This window comes from Podarcis erhardii (assembly GCF_964252035.2).
Source record: "Podarcis erhardii genome assembly, chromosome: 3".
NCBI classification, from domain to species: Eukaryota; Metazoa; Chordata; class Lepidosauria; order Squamata; family Lacertidae; genus Podarcis; species Podarcis erhardii.
Window position 1 is genome coordinate 119,577,193 of NC_138507.1, and position 15,571 is coordinate 119,592,763.

Below are 15,571 nucleotides of genomic sequence, written 5' to 3' on the forward strand. Positions count from 1 at the left end.
GGTTTGATCTTCTTGCAGTCCATGGGACTCTCAAGAGTCTCCTCCAGCACCATAAATCAAAAGCTGTCAGCGACCTCCTGGCTTCACATTTGTCCTAATAAAGTCCAGCCTGGCTGTGAAAAGAGGGGCGCTCTCTGCACTTGCTCAGGGACACTGTCCCCCTGCGTCGGCCCACGCACTTAATGGTTGGAAAGGAAGCTGCCCGAGCCCTGGAGGCCCCCCGCGTCCCTTCCCCACGCCTCCCTCCCGACGGCGCCAGGCCCTCCTACCCCTCCCCGTGTTCTCTTCCTCCGGCGAGGCAGGCAGGGCGCGCCCGAGGCGGAGCCGGTCCCTCCCCAGGCGGCCCGGGAGGAAGCTCATAAATAGAGCGCGGCCGGGCGGAGGAGGGCGCCTGCCGGAGCGTAGTGCAGTGGATAGAGGGGGACGCCGCCCGCTTGCGCGCCCGCCTGCCCGGGACTCGCCGGTTCGAGACCCGCCAGCCGCCCTCCTGGCATGGCTTCGCTGCTGGGCTCATACGCCTGGTCCGAGAGACTGGAGTGCTCCGAGCTGGAGCTGCCCGACGGGGGCGCAGCATCTGCCGGCGCCATCGGAGGGAGCCGGACCGAGAAGGGGTCCCCCGAAAGTCGCATCCGACGCCCCATGAACGCCTTCATGGTATGGGCCAAAGACGAGAGGAAGCGTTTGGCTGTCCAGAACCCGGATCTGCACAACGCCGAGCTGAGCAAGATGTTGGGTAAGGTGGACGCGGGAATGAGCGCGCGCGCAAGGAGTGCGGGAAAGAGCGCATCTCGCTATTCGAGTTTTGTTTTTCAAAAAGTTTTTAGGTTTGATTACTTTTTAAAAGTTTTAACATTCGGTTCTGTGTATTTAGATCTCTCAGTTTGCTATGCAGGCCGTCTGATTTAGCCGGCGCTCTGTGCGTAAAAATCCTTTCTGCGCGTAAAAATCGGTTCAGGGCTCGGGGTGACTGTCCAAAGGCATTGAGATCGCGGCGTTTAACAAGGAAGAAAGGCCTGATCCGGCCGCAGTTCAGCAACCTCTAAGCCCGTTGAGGTTTACTTGGTGGTCCGTTCCCGAGTTCCCATCAGAAACGCCGATAAAAGAGCCCCCGTTTGGCTGTATCTTTGGAGTCAATGGGGACTTTGGAGTGACGGGGTTTGGTCGGCGCGCTCAGGAATCGCTCCGAAGCGAGTCCCTTTCCAGTGGAAGTTCTTAAGTGGGGGAAATCCATCTGGGTTTCCCGTCAGCTCCGGTTTGCTCAACCTATCGGATCGGGGCCCTCAGTACAGTATCTCAGAATCGGGAACAGCCGGTGAAAAGGAATAGAGTCACTTTCTTTTTCACAAAGTTATCAGATTTCGTAATCTTTTTTTTTTTTAAGTGGGCTTTTTTTTGCACGCGTCTCCCTATTTTTTATTTTGCTTAAAACTACTTTAAAACCGTGTGAAAGTTCAAAAGATGCCTCCCTAATCCCCCACTCTCACCCCCGCCAAAATAAAATTAAAGCTAAATAAATAACTGACCGTGCCTTTTTATGATTAAGAGCTCACCTTTGCAAATAACCCGTTGGGCAGAATGAGGTCAGTTTTCCCGGAATAAAGGTGAGGGGGGAAAGGCCTAAAGTTTATTGCAAACTTCACGTGTCGCAAATGCACACAATAAATCCGGGGAGACATTTTTTTTTTAGCAATGTTGTTTGTGTAGTGTTCTGAAAAGTGTCAACGACCTAATACTGTATAAACAATGTCGTACATATTCTAGGGGAGGTTCTTGGAAAACTTTGAAAGCTCAATGATAGGCGTTCTTCCTGTTTTCTTCCCGAAGTAGTATTAAAGGGCAGGAGGGAGGAATAGCCATATATAACACTACTTTTATTTTTATCTAGGAAATTAAATTACAGCTTTATTTATTTTTAAATAAATGAATAGGGCATTTAAATTCGTTTTTAATGTTGGATACGGCACATCAAGAAGAATACTGCTGGATATATATTTTTTAAGGAATGGAGGATATTTAAATCATGTATAATTAAATCAAAAACAACACAACAGTTGTGATGTACTTATTCATATCTGTATAGTCGTTGTTTATTAAACTCATAAGTCCCTCAGTTAAGCAAAAAGGTCTCCAAGCCCCTGGCAACATATTTAAAAACATAAAGAGTAAATATTATACTACTGTATAGACACATTTACACAGAAACAGATGCAATGATAGTTTTAAAAATACACAAAGCAACCCCCAATGACAGCAGCAAGAACAACCAAAAAAACACACATTAAGAACAAGGAACAGCAAACAGTCAATCAAAAGTCTAAGGAGAAAAGATAGCATCTCCAGGTATTATTATTTTTTTTTTATATGAGCACTACATGTTAATAAATATTTATTTATCATCTTCCTAGCCATGTTCTACATAAAAAGTGCCTAAAGCAATACACTGTGCTAAAACATTTTTTTAAAAAAAATAAAAGTTCAACAGCAATAAGGACAAAAAACACTTATAAAATTAAAATATCACAAACAAATTCAACACTTAAAGCAATTCAGCACATCCCGTATCAAGCACAAATACCAACGGTTTGTTACACCCGCAACTGCTTGATCTGAATTTGTTCTTTTTCTGGGGAGGTGCAGAGAGACACTTTCCCTTTCAAAACAATAATTTTATTTACAATAGAATTTGGGATCAATTTAAAATCACATGTGGGAAAGTGGTAAGGAGTAGCTAGCTCGCAGTTCCCAGCATTGAATACTTTTCTGCACATCTAGATGTAACCATTTAAGCCACTTATCCTACGTTTATGTGTCCGTTGGAAGCAAATTCCACTGAAAGGTGCATTGAGCGTTCAGTCGGAACCAGTTTTAAATAGTGCACAAGGAACTTCTAAATATTTGCATCAGTATTTCAGGTTTGCGCTGCCTCACCCTGACCAGGCTGACTTAGAAATAAATGCCTCTGATTTCAATTGCATTTACTTCCAAGTAAGCATATGTAAGGTTACAGCCATGACTTGCTACGGGGTTGTGCAGAGGGAATATCTGTCCTTGAAAACATTTTTCTGCCCTTGATGTTTTTCATTTGATTTCTCAAATGCTGGAAATTCAGAAGAGGCACATTTTCTTGGCGATCTTCGTAACTATACAAACCTCTGTCCCACAACTGAAGAACCTTTACCTGTAATTCCAGTTACAGATAGGTAGCCGTGTTGGTCTGCCATAGTCAAAACAAAACAAATTCCTTCCAGTACCACCTTAAAGACCAACTAAGTCAGTTCTTGGTATGAGCTTTCGTGTGCATGCACACTTCTTCAGATACACTGAAACAGAAGTTTCCAGACCCTTTAGCTTTAGCCTTTAGCTATAGAAGGGTCTGGAAACTTCTGTTTCAGTGTATCTGAAGAAGTGTGCATGCACACGAAAGCTCATACCAAGAACTGACTTAGTTGATCTTTAAGGTGCTACTGGAAGGAATTTGTTTTGCTTTACCTGTAAATTAGGCTGCCACCCCTTTCTCCCCACCTGTCCCCAGATTTTCAGCACCCTCTTGAAAGATGCTATGCTCACATTACCCATTGGGTTGCAATGCTGTGTTAGCTTCATTTAAGAGGCGATGCATCGAAATTAGCAGACGCAGCTTACTTAAAGGTCCATGAATCTCAGTGGGACTTCTTCAACTAAAACGTACTTCAATACAACCCACTTTCCCAAGCCTGATTACAGCAGAGATTTATATAAGGTTTGGCCATATCAGAGGTTCCACGTTGAACCCCTTTCCCAAAAATTCCTGCCCTGGGTTTTCCTTTATCACAGCTGCCATGCACCGCCTTGACGTTTCCCTCAAGCTCGGGCGTCATGACCCCAAGATCTCTTTCCTGCGTAACCGCTGCCAGTTCAGTGTATTGTTTTCATTTAGGGTTTGGTTTTATTTTCCTCCACTGTGGACCACTTTACAGCTCAGGGTGCTGAATCTCCTGAAGTCCCACTTTGCTGCCTGTTTCCCCAGTTTGGAGAGATCTTTTCGGGGCTCTTTGTGGTCTGTTTGGGGTTTTGCACTCCTGAGTCACTTAATGTTGTCTGCAGACCTTATTCCCACACCGTCCGACTCCTCATTCTGCACTCCATCACGCTGTGTTACGGAGGATCAAGCCCCAGTAACAATCTCTGCATCCGAAGGAAATTCCATCAATAAGAAAACCTTGGAACACTGGGAATTCTACAGTTTTTTGGTTTTTTTAACAAGATCCCCCCAGAGTCCATGACCAGGCACTCTTATGCTGGTGATAAATGATGCAAACTGGACTTCATCTGCATTGTGCATTAGTTAATTTGCAGGTTCTAGAAGAATAGCTGTGCAGGAGCGAAAAGGGCTGAGGAGTTAACAAGGTTTTCATTTCTGTATCACTTATCATTTCCATTGGTGGACAGCTTGCTATCTGAGATCTCAAAGAGTAGTTTGCCATAGTTAAATAAGTACAAACACAGTAAGTGCCATAAAATCCATATTATTATTATTATTAAGTAAATCAAATGATCTGCCAGACAAAATATATAAACAATACCCTTGCACAGAAACACAAAATTAATACCAACACAAAATCAATACAAAAAACAGAGAGCCTTACAAGGCAGCGTAATGCAAAATTTCAAACAACGTAACACGCAGTATTCACATGACCTCTCAACCTCACTCCCTATCTGTTCCTTGCAACCACTACCCTCATTTATTGCCATGCAGAAACCTTCAAAGATGAGTGGAGGGTTGGGACTTTTGGAACATGTTTCTTGACCTGGTGGGGGAACTGTGGCGGGCGACAGAATGGCAGAAACTGGTGTGGGGTGTGAGAAATAGGACTCTATTTTTTGTTTCTTTCTCTCTCCCTTTTAACTTGATGCAGAGCAGGCAAACGTTCAACAGGTGCCCCTCTCTCCCTGCTTCTCCGAGCCCAGCAAATTCTTAGCTTGTTTATCATTAATAGAACTATTTATTGATGCCGTCGCACAACGGACGCATCAGGGGCACACAATGCTAATGGAAAAGAAAAAAATTAAAACCACATGACAATGCAAAGTCGTTATATTGATAATAAAACTGCACCTCTTGAAATTCTGCCTGCGAAACAGCACCTAACAGCAGGAAAGGGAAAATAAAAAGATGGCACCGGGTGGAGAAGGGGGGTGGAAAGAAATGATAAAAGCTGCTCACAGACTCTGGGTTGTGCCTACCGTTAGTCCTGCTCAGAGTAGACCCATTGAAATAAAGGGAGCTGAGGTTGCCATGATTTGCATTGGACGGCAGCTTGCTCTGCTGTGATCCGGTGTTACAGTCCAGAGTCTGGTAGCATAGGTGTCAAGGTTTCCCTTTTTAAAAGGGAAATTCCCTTATTCCGAATAGGACTACTCACAAGAAAAGGGGGAAATTGACAGCTATGTTTGGGAGAGAAGAAGGATCTGGGCGGAAGTCAAGGCAGGATAGAAAGGGCACAGATTTGCCAAGCTCATGGTAAACATTCTTGCTTTAAAACTAAGTGTGGTGCTGATAATGCCGAGGTCGTAGGTTCGATCCCCGTATGGGACAACTGCGTATTCCTGCACTTTCAGGGTGTCAGACTAGATGATCCTCAGAGTCCCTTCCAACTCTACAATTCTATGATCCTAAGCAAAATTTGATATTCCTCCCTCCTTTTTAAAAAAAAATATATTTATTTATTTAAACAGAAAGGAAAAAAACATCAGAGAAGTACAAACAGCAAAAACAATCACAGATATGGATCAAAACAGAAGAAAAAATTAAAAATAAAAACTCCATTTTTTAAGTTCATGTTTACATAACTTTCTTTCTTGACTTCCTCACGCCTCCCTTTTTTGTGTTCCTCTTTGTCCAATCAAGTACAACAAATCCTTACCCTCTTTCAAAACTAGTTTCTAATTGTTAAAATCACTTCTATTATGTCTCCAATCTTTCCTCCTTATGTTTGAACACCTTTAACATATTATTTACTTTTGACATAATATAACTTTAATCTTTCGCCCTTTTTCTATTACGTTTTTACATACTTCTTAACACTGTATCCCTAATGCCATATTATTTTTATATCCAACATCATTTTAACATTCGTAAACTTTGCAGTATTTCTGCAGATAGTTCTTAAACTTTTTCCAGTCCTCTTCCACTGCTTCTTCTCCCAGGTCTCGGATTCTACCAGTCATTTCTGCCAATTCCATGTAGTCTATTACTTGCATCTGCCATTCTTCCAAGGTGGGCAAATCTTGTGTCTTCCAGTACTTTGCGATGAGTATTCTTGCTGCTGTTGTCGCATACATAAAAAACGTTCTATCTTTCTTTAACACCAATTGGCCGACTATGCCCAAGAGAAAGGCCTCTGGTTTCTTAGGGAAGGTATATTTAAATACCTTTTTCAGTTCATTATATATCATCTCCCAGAAAGCCTTAATCTTCGGGCACGTCCACCAAAGGTGAAAGAATGTACCCTCAGTTTCTTTACATTTCCAACATTTGTTATCAGGCAAGTGATAAATTTTAGCAAGCTTGACTGGGGTCATGTACCACCTATAAATCATTTTCATAATATTCTCTCTTAAGGCATTGCATGCCGTAAACTTCATACCGGTGGTCCACAACTTTTCCCAGTCAGCAAACATAATGTTATGACCAATGTCCTGTGCCCATTTAATCATAGCTGATTTAACTGTTTCATCCTGAGTATTCCATTTCAACAGCAAGTTATACATTCTTGAAAGAATCTTAGTTTTAGGTTCTAACAATTCTGTTTCCAATTTCGATTTTTTCACCTGGAAGCCCAATTTTTTGTCCATATTATAGGCCTCTCTTATTTGATAGTAATGAAGCCAATCTCGCACTTTATCTTTTAGTTTCTCAAAGCTCTGCAATTTTAATTTATCTCCTTCTTGTTCTAATATCTCCCAATATTTTGGCCATTTGGCCTCCATATTGAGTCTTTTCAGAGCCTTTGCCGCCATGGGTGACAACCACCTTGGGGTCTTGCTTTCCAGTAAATCTTTGTACCTTATCCAGACATTAAATAATGCTTTCCTGACAATATGGTGTTTGAAAGCTTTGTGCACTTTAACCTTGTCGTACCACAAATATGCATGCCATCCAAAAGCATTATTAAAACCTTCCAAATCCAAGATGTCAGTATTCTCAAGAAGCAGCCAGTGTTTCAACCTGCAGAGAGCTGCTGATTCATAGTAAAGTTTAAAGTCTGGCAGGGCAAACCCCCCTCTTTCCTTCACATCAGTTAATATTTTAAATTTTATTCTGGGCTTTTTGCCCTGCCAGACAAATTTAGAGATGTCTCTCTGCCACTTCTTGAAACAATCCATCTTGTCCACAATCTGCAAAGTTTGAAACAAAAATAACATTTTTGGCAATACATTCATCTTTATAACTGCAATTCGACCCAACAAGGAAAGCTTCAGTTTGGACCATATTTCTAAATCTTTTTTAACTTCTGACCAACATTTCTCATAGTTGTCTTTGAATAAATTCAAATATTCCTCCCTCCTTCCTGCCCCGGGAGCATCGCTCAGCATTTAAAACATCAGGCTCAGATTCGGATTGGTGGATGTGGGTTGATCGCCTGTCCTTAACCAAGTTGGTGTGCATAGTAGAAACACAGGCAGCTGTTTTATGCAGAGTCAGGCCACTGGGTCCATCTAACTCAATATTGTTGACACTGACTGGCAACAGCTCTCCAGGGTCTCTCCCAGCCTTACCTGAACATACATACTGGGGAGTGAACAGCCACTCAGCTGCATCTAAATTCCCCCTTTGCTCTTTCTGCAATGCTGCAGATTAGAGTGGCCAAAGGTGCGTAAGTTCGGCCACGAAAGCTTTTGCTCCTTGTGAGGAGGAGACGCTGCCTCTTGACATTTCCTTTTTCCTTCCTTGACGCAGCAACACTCCAGGAACAAAAGTGCTCTCAAGCCACAAACCTGTTGATTACATTTGCGCTCGCTAATTAAATTAGCCCTGATCTGGCTATAAACAACAAATTCGTCTATTGCCAAATTATTTCAGATTTATCTCTCGACCTTCATCGATTTTGCTCCCTTCTGAAATTCTGGGTATACTTGGGTGCTGAGAATGAGGTGTTGGGCAACGGCAAAAGTGTGCACACTTAGGAACATTTAGATGTGAAGCGGGTTTTTTTTTGGGGGGGGGTTGTCGGTTTGCTCTGAGGCTGCCGGCACGCTTGGCAACCGTGGAAGTGGAGCATGCTTGGCGAAGTCCATTGAGTTCAATAGGTCTACTCTGAGTACAGCTATCGCTGGACACCCCCCTGTAAAGCCTCAAAGTTGCATTTCCCAGTTTTCCAGGGGTGTGCAAAGAATTGCCTCTCCCCATATGAACTGACCCAAACCTTGTGATCAGCTTCTGTGGGCCTTCTTCATGTGCCACACAATACCCCTTCCACATTTATAAGAACTTGATTTTTTAGTGTGGCAGCACCTGCACTTTGCAACTCCCTGCCACTTGAAATCAATCAGGTGCCTTTGCTTTTCTCTTTTCGGCACCTGCCAAAAACCATTCTTCTTTAGACAAGCCTGTCCGGATGCTTAAGACAGTTGAGGTGATTTCCAGATGTTTTGATTTTTGTATGTTTTTAAGTTTGGCTGTGAATTTTTCTCGGTTTTATTATTTCATCTTTTCGTAAACCGCTTTGAGGGGTTTTTTTAAAAAAAAACAATCAGGCGGTGTATAAATTGTATGAAATAAATGAATAGGTTGCACCAAACGAGCTGAATCGTTATTAATTAATTTGCACAGAACAGACAATGTTAAATGCGTAGCATTGGCAGTATAACATAATAATAAATTTTTATTTATACCCCGCCCTTCCCGGTTCAGAAAACCAGGCTCAGGGCGGCTAACAACAAATTTAAAACACTTAATTGATGCAACAAAAAAACAGCATAAAATACAGTATGAAACGTGAGTAACAATAAATTCAGAATTCAAAAATAAATTTAGGGGGGAAATCCATCCAATAAACATTAGATGATCACCAGGGCTAGCTGGCTAAATTAGTTCTATTTGGGCCAGCGAGGACACCAGGGGAGAACATAAGCTGAAACTTTAAAATGATCGCAGTCCTCTGCCCTGAGCAGCTTACAATCTCGTCGCCAACAGTCTGACTATAACAGGCACATAGAGAAGAGGACTGGAAAGGGAGCCGACATTAACATGGGATGACTGTGAGCCAGTGTGCCGAGTCCAGCTCAGTGTGCCGCATGCTTTGCTGAATTTCCTCTGTGTGTGCCATCCTTAAAGGCGTTTTCCTCCTCCTCCTCCTTGCTCTCCCCACAGGCAAATCCTGGAAGGCTTTAACCCTGTCCCAGAAGCGGCCGTACGTGGAAGAGGCTGAGAGGTTGCGGGTGCAGCACATGCAAGACTACCCCAACTACAAGTACCGGCCGCGGAGGAAGAAGCAGATCAAGCGGATCTGCAAGCGAGTGGATCCGGGTTTCCTGCTGGGCCACCTCTCCAGGGACCAGGACTCCGCGCCGGAGAAACGCAGGGAGAAAGACAGGCAGGCTGACTACTCTCCCAGTCCGGTACTGCCCAGCCTCGGGAGATACCGGGAGGTTCAGAGCAGCGGCGCCGGTACCCCCATGGACACCTACCCCTACGGCCTGCCCACCCCCCCAGAAATGTCCCCCCTGGATGCGATAGACCCTGAGCAGAGCTTCTTCTCCTCTGCCTGCGCCGAAGACCCTTGCCGCTCCAACCTGCCCGGGGGGCCCTACTCTCTGGAGTACGCCGGCGGCTCCTTGCAGTGCGGCCGCCCTCTGGGCCACCTGCCCATCTCTCAAACCGCCCACCCTGCTTCTTCCCCTTGCTCGGCTCCCCCCTCCTGCAACTACTACCCCCCTCCATCTTTCCACCCGGCCATGCAGCCCCACGGCCTCCACCCTCACCTGGGCCAGCTGTCGCCGCCTCCCGAACACCACCAGAACTTCGACAGCCTGGAACAACTGAGCCAAGCGGAGCTGTTGGAAGAGATGGACCGCGATGAGTTTGACCAGTACCTGAATGCCCCCGGACACCCGGAGCCTGGTGGGTTGGTGGTCAATGGGCATGTCCAGGTGTCTCAGGTGCCGGGCGGCTCCCATTCCTCTGAGACCAGCCTCATTTCTGTCCTTGCCGACGCGACGGCCACTTACTACAACAGCTACAGCGTTTCTTAGGCCCATGGGACGAAATCGGCACCGCAGGCTGACTGAGGACAGGCTTTGGTGTGTTTTGCCGGACGATAAAAACCTGCTTTTGGCCCTCTCTCTAACCTTTCTCCTCAGGGTGTCTCTCCCCCATCTGATCTGAAATTGCCTTGGACGTTGCCTGCTAGGCTTAAGGACTCCTAACATCTTAACTTCAGAAAGGCCTTTTGAAAGTTTTAGTTTGAAAGGCCTTTTCGGTTCCACTTCAAAGGGCCGTGGGAACCTTTTGATTGACGGCCAGAGCGTCTTAATCGGGAAGCATTCTTGTCCCTCCCATTGGATCGAAGGGTCTGCTCTGATTTTTAGGGTGATTGGAGGGGCAGGGGAACCATGGGACTCTTGCCACAATAGGGGCCTGAAATGCTTGGGGGTGCCCACGTTGGATTTGCAAACTGGAGTTGAAGATGGAGAACTCAAAATTGGCCTCTGTGTTGATCTGCGCAGTTTCCTTCCCACCCTTTAACTCTCGCCCAGGCAGCAGGGGAACAAAAATAAATCTGGAAAGTGAATCTGCTTGGCTGCTCCTCTTGCTTCTCTAAGACGGCAATCGCCATAACCAAAGATGTTCTTGGGTGTAACGTCTTGGAACTAACTCCTAGGCCAACGGTGGGGAGACCTGTGTCCCTCCAGCTATTGCTGGACACAAGCACCTTTATCCCCATCAGCATGGCTGGTGATCGGGGATGATGGGAATTGTATTCCGGCAGCATCTGGAGGGCCAAAGCTTTTCACCTCCCTGACCTTGGTGGCCCCTGTTAAACGGAGTGTGGTTTGTGCCTTGGTACTATCAGGCAAGGCTGGATCTACACCAGGGGTCAGCAAGGTTTATCTTGCCTGGGCCGGATCGGTCCCACGGAGGTCCCTCCGTGGGCCGGATTGTGAGTGCGCGCGCCTGTGATTTTTGGCATGTGTTCGCCTGCAATTTTCGGCATCTGCCTCTGCGGAGATGTGATTTTTGGCACTGCAGAAGCAAGTCCCTGTGCCGTGTTGCGCTGATTTAGTGCCACACCCAAGCAGGCAGCTCCACAGGCTGCTTCTGGCCCATGGGCCTTAGGTTGCTGACCTCTGATCTACACCTACATGTTAAATGTCAAATTTCCACCTACTGGAACAATCTTAGATATGTCATTCTAAAACGACACAGGGCATACTTGTCAATTAAAATGTTTTTCACCTTGGTCCCAGTCCCCCCGGTCAAATGTAAGTAATCCCCGATTGGTTTCCGGTTACTACACTCCTCCGCTCCAGTTTCGCATTTTAATTCTTCCTTCCTCTCTCTCTCCTTCAGTTCAGGGGAAACTGAACACCGCCCCTCGAATACCATTGGAACGGGGTGGGGTTGTCTGTTGGAGTTTAAATGGAGTAAAAAAAAAATAAGTAAAACACTACATGGGGACATAGGAACAGTGTTTCACCGATAGAGCAGTAAAAAAACATTTAAAAATTAAGTGATAAGAAAGACAAGGCAATGATGTGTTATGAACGTAGAACGTCATGTGTCCCTCTGAGTCATCGAAACCATTCCTTAACGATCCCTTGACATTAAAAACCATGAGTGTAGATCCGCTCCAGGTCTTCGTAACAGAGTAATGCAGGAGGTCTATGCAGTGGCGTAGCGTGGGTTGTCAGCACCCGGGGCAAGGCAAGTAATTTGCGCCCCCTAACTCGTGGATTTGCACCCCCTAACCCGTGGATTTGCACCCCCTAACCCTAACCCCCAGATGTTGCGGCCGGTGCGGCCGGCCCCCCTGCACCCCCCATGCTACGCCACTGGGTCTATGCTCAGATTTCTGTCCTTTCATTCCTTTTTGTGGGGCTAGCATGGGATAGTTTCTCAGGTTGAAGCCAGAAATAGCCCGTCAGAAGGGTACCTGCCACCAACTACAAAACCTCTTTTTAAAAATGATGTTAGTAGGACGAATATTCACACTTTGGAACCGATATTTCTCCTCCACTCCATAAAATCTGACCATCAGCCTTGCAATAACTTCTTTGTAGATATGGACTTATTTGAAAGGCTGATTTAGCACCTGTATTTTCAAACTGGGGAGCGTAGTTCATGTAGAAAGCAGTGAGGGGTTGGTTTGTTTGTTTTTAGGTAGGGCAAGATCCCTGAAAATGTAGCTTACTTCACCCCTGGGAGAAAGTGCATGCTTGAGTGATAGGTCATCAGGATTGCTGATCCCCAGAGCAATCACAGCAGCAGGAAGAGAAGGGATACTACAGGACTCCTCAATGATGGGTGCAGCATTTCTGGAAATAAAAAATGAAATGCAGTAATGCCACCAAGTCTCAACATGCGCCCTGCATCTTGGGAAACACCAAAATCCCTTAAGTGCGCCTTGTGAAAGGCAACCTTTGCATCATGGGTGTTTTTTTTTCCAGAGCAAGGGTGAAGTTGGTCGACTTCCAGGGATGTCAGTCTTTTATGCACGCATCTGCAGAATGACTAAGCTGCACAGGGAGAATTTCACTTCTGATGCTTGGCGCAGGATCCTTCCCTGGCAAAAGGGACCCACTCAGTTCTCCTCCATAATGAGAAATCAGAGAGAGAGAGAGACCGCTGCTGGTCCAGCCCATTTGGGTCAGCATCCTGTTCCAATGGTAGACAACATGAAACCTACAAGCAGATATTGAGCTCCTCACCTAGTTGTTATTGTTTAATTGTTTAGTCGTGTCCGACTCTTTGTGACCCCATGGACCAGAACACACCAGGCACTCCTGTCTTCCACTGCCTCCCGCAGTTTGGTCATGCTGGTAGCTTCGAGAACACTGTCCAACCATCTTGTCCTCTGTCGTCCCCTTCTCCTTGTGCCCTCCATCTTTCCCAACATCAGGGTCTTTTCCAGGGAGTCTTCTCTTCTCATGAGGTGGCCAAAGTCTTGGAGGCTCAGCTTCAGGATCTGTCCTTCCAATGAGCACTCAGGGCTGATTTCCTTCAGAATGGAGAGGTTTGATCTTCTTGCAGTCCATGGGACTCTTGAGTCTCCTCCAGCACCAGAATTCAAAAGCATCAATTCTTTGGTGATCAGCCTTCTTTATGGTCCAGCTCTCACTTCCATAAATGTGGGGTGTAGATGCAATAGATAAATGTTGTTGTTGTTGTTTAGTCATTTAGTTGTGTCCGACTCTTCGTGACCCCCTGGACCAGAGCACACCAGGCCCTCCTGTTTTCCACTGCCTCCCGCAGTTTGGTCAAACTCATGCTGGTAGCTTCGAGAACACTGTCCCACCATCTCGTCCTCCGTTGTCCCCTTCTCCTTGTACCCTCCATCTTTCCCAACATCAGGGTTTTTTCCAGGGAGTCTTCTCTTCTCATGAGGTGGCCAAAGTACTGGAGCCTCAGCTTCAGGATCTGTCCTTCCAGTGAGCACTCAGGGCTGATTTCCTTCGGAATGGATAGGTTTGATCTTCTGGGAGTCCATGGGACTCTCAAGAGTCTCCTCCAGCACCATAATTCAAAAGCATCAATTCTTCACCTAGTAGCCGTGGTTATTCTTTGATTCTGGTGCCTGGCATTCAGGGATACATTGCCTCTGAACCTGGAGGTTCTGTTTAGATCATCAAGCCTTTGAGACATTTGTCCTCTGTCAATCTGCCCCAAGCCCCTTTTCAGGTTCTTCAAGTTGCTGGCAATGGTGGCAACTCACTCAAGCAGTGAATGCTCAATGTTTTCTGCGCCTTGTGCAGAGAAGCCTTGTCCGCCAGGAGTCGACTGCTCGTTAGCTTGCTTGGTGACCCCCAGATCTCATCTGGAAGGAGGAGGAGGAAGCAAATTTCTCCCTCTACCCCAGATTTCTTCTCACCATGCATACTTTCTATAAACCTCTGTTTACATTTCAACAACAGATAGTACCGAATTAGGGTATTTTCAACGGGGACCAGTGCTTCAGAGCAGACCGTTTGCTAGGCAAGGTGAAGTTTAGATGCTCTCTGAGAGCCCTTATAGAAGTGACCTGGTGACCATCCAACTGTCTCCTCTAAGAAATCTTTTTCTCCCCAAGACAGCTGCCCAACGATGGCAACAGACAAAGTGGACACACCCAGAGAGAAAATCCCCTCTTTCCTAACGCCAGAACTCACGGGCATCCAATGCAGCTGAACGTTGGAAGGCTCAGGCCAGATTAAAGGAAGCGTTTCTTCAAGGAATGCCATAGTTCACCTGTGGAACTCCCTGCCACAAGAGGCAGCTGTGGCCACCAACTTGGGTGGCTTTGGAAGAGGATTAGACAAATTCCTGGAGGAGGAAGGGCTCTTGTGCCCAGGTCCTGTTTGAAGATTTCCCACAGGCATCTGACTGGCCACTGTGGAGGAGATAGTCTACAGTTCTGACCCAGCCAGCTCTTCTAAGGTTCTTAACCAGCCTTCCCTAGAAGCTCCCAGTCTTCCAAGCCAGCTCATTCCATCACTTAATGCAGGCTTCCTCAACATCGGCCCTCCAGATGTTTTGAGACTACAGTTCCCACCATCCCTGACCACTGGTCCTGCTAGCTAGGGGTCATGGGAGTTGTAGGCCAAAAACATCTGGAGGGCTGAGGCTGAGGAAGCCTGACTTAATGGCTCTCTTGGCAGTGACGTTTTGCCCAAACCTTTTAATCCAAATCAAAACAAAAAACTCCTTCCAGTAGCACCTTAGAGACCAACTAAGTTTGTTCTTGGCATGAGCTTTCGTGTGCATGCACACTTCTTCAGATACACTGAAACAGAAGTCACCAGACCCTTATATATAGTGAGAGGGTGGGGAGGGGTATTACTCAGAAGGGTGGTGGGAGATGGGTGATTGGCTGATAGGTGTGGTAAAACAGTTGACGACTGTTAACGACTGCAATTGGTCTTACAGGAAAAAGCAAGGGGTGAGATGGCCAAAAATAGCTTTATCATGTATAATGAGATAAGAATCCAATGTCTCTATTCAGACCAGGTCTCTCCATGGTTTTAAGTTTGGTAGTAAGTTGCAATTCAGCAACTTCTCTTTCCAGTCTATTTTTGAAATTCTTTTGTAATATTACAGCTACTTTGAGATCTTGTGTAGGGTTAGGGTTAGGGTTAGGGTTAGATCTTTCTCATCCCTTGCTTTTTCCTCACCCTTCTGAGTAATACCCCCCCCCAACCCTCTCACTATATATAAGGTTCTGGTTACTTCTGTTTCAGTGTATCTTAAGAAGTGTGCATGCACAAGAAAGCTCATACCAATAACAAACTTAGTTGGTCTCTAAGGTACTTGTTGTTGTTTAGTCGTTTAGTCGTGTCCGACTCTTCATGGCCCCATGGGACCAGAGCACGCCAGGCACTGCTGTCTTCCACT

The 15,571-nt window shown here is 45.8% G+C and overlaps 1 protein-coding gene across 1 annotated transcript; it reads left to right on the forward strand.

Moving 5' to 3' along the window:
- The first annotated feature begins 374 nt into the window (after window positions 1–374).
- SOX7 (SRY-box transcription factor 7) lies at window positions 375–10,775 on the forward strand. Its single transcript, XM_081854940.1, has 2 exons — window positions 375–733; window positions 9,356–10,775. The coding sequence occupies exons 1-2, from the start codon at window positions 493–495 to the stop codon at window positions 10,234–10,236; spliced, it is 1,122 nt and encodes a 373-aa protein (XP_081711066.1). The 5' UTR covers window positions 375–492; the 3' UTR covers window positions 10,237–10,775.
- The last annotated feature ends 4,796 nt before the right edge of the window (window positions 10,776–15,571 follow it).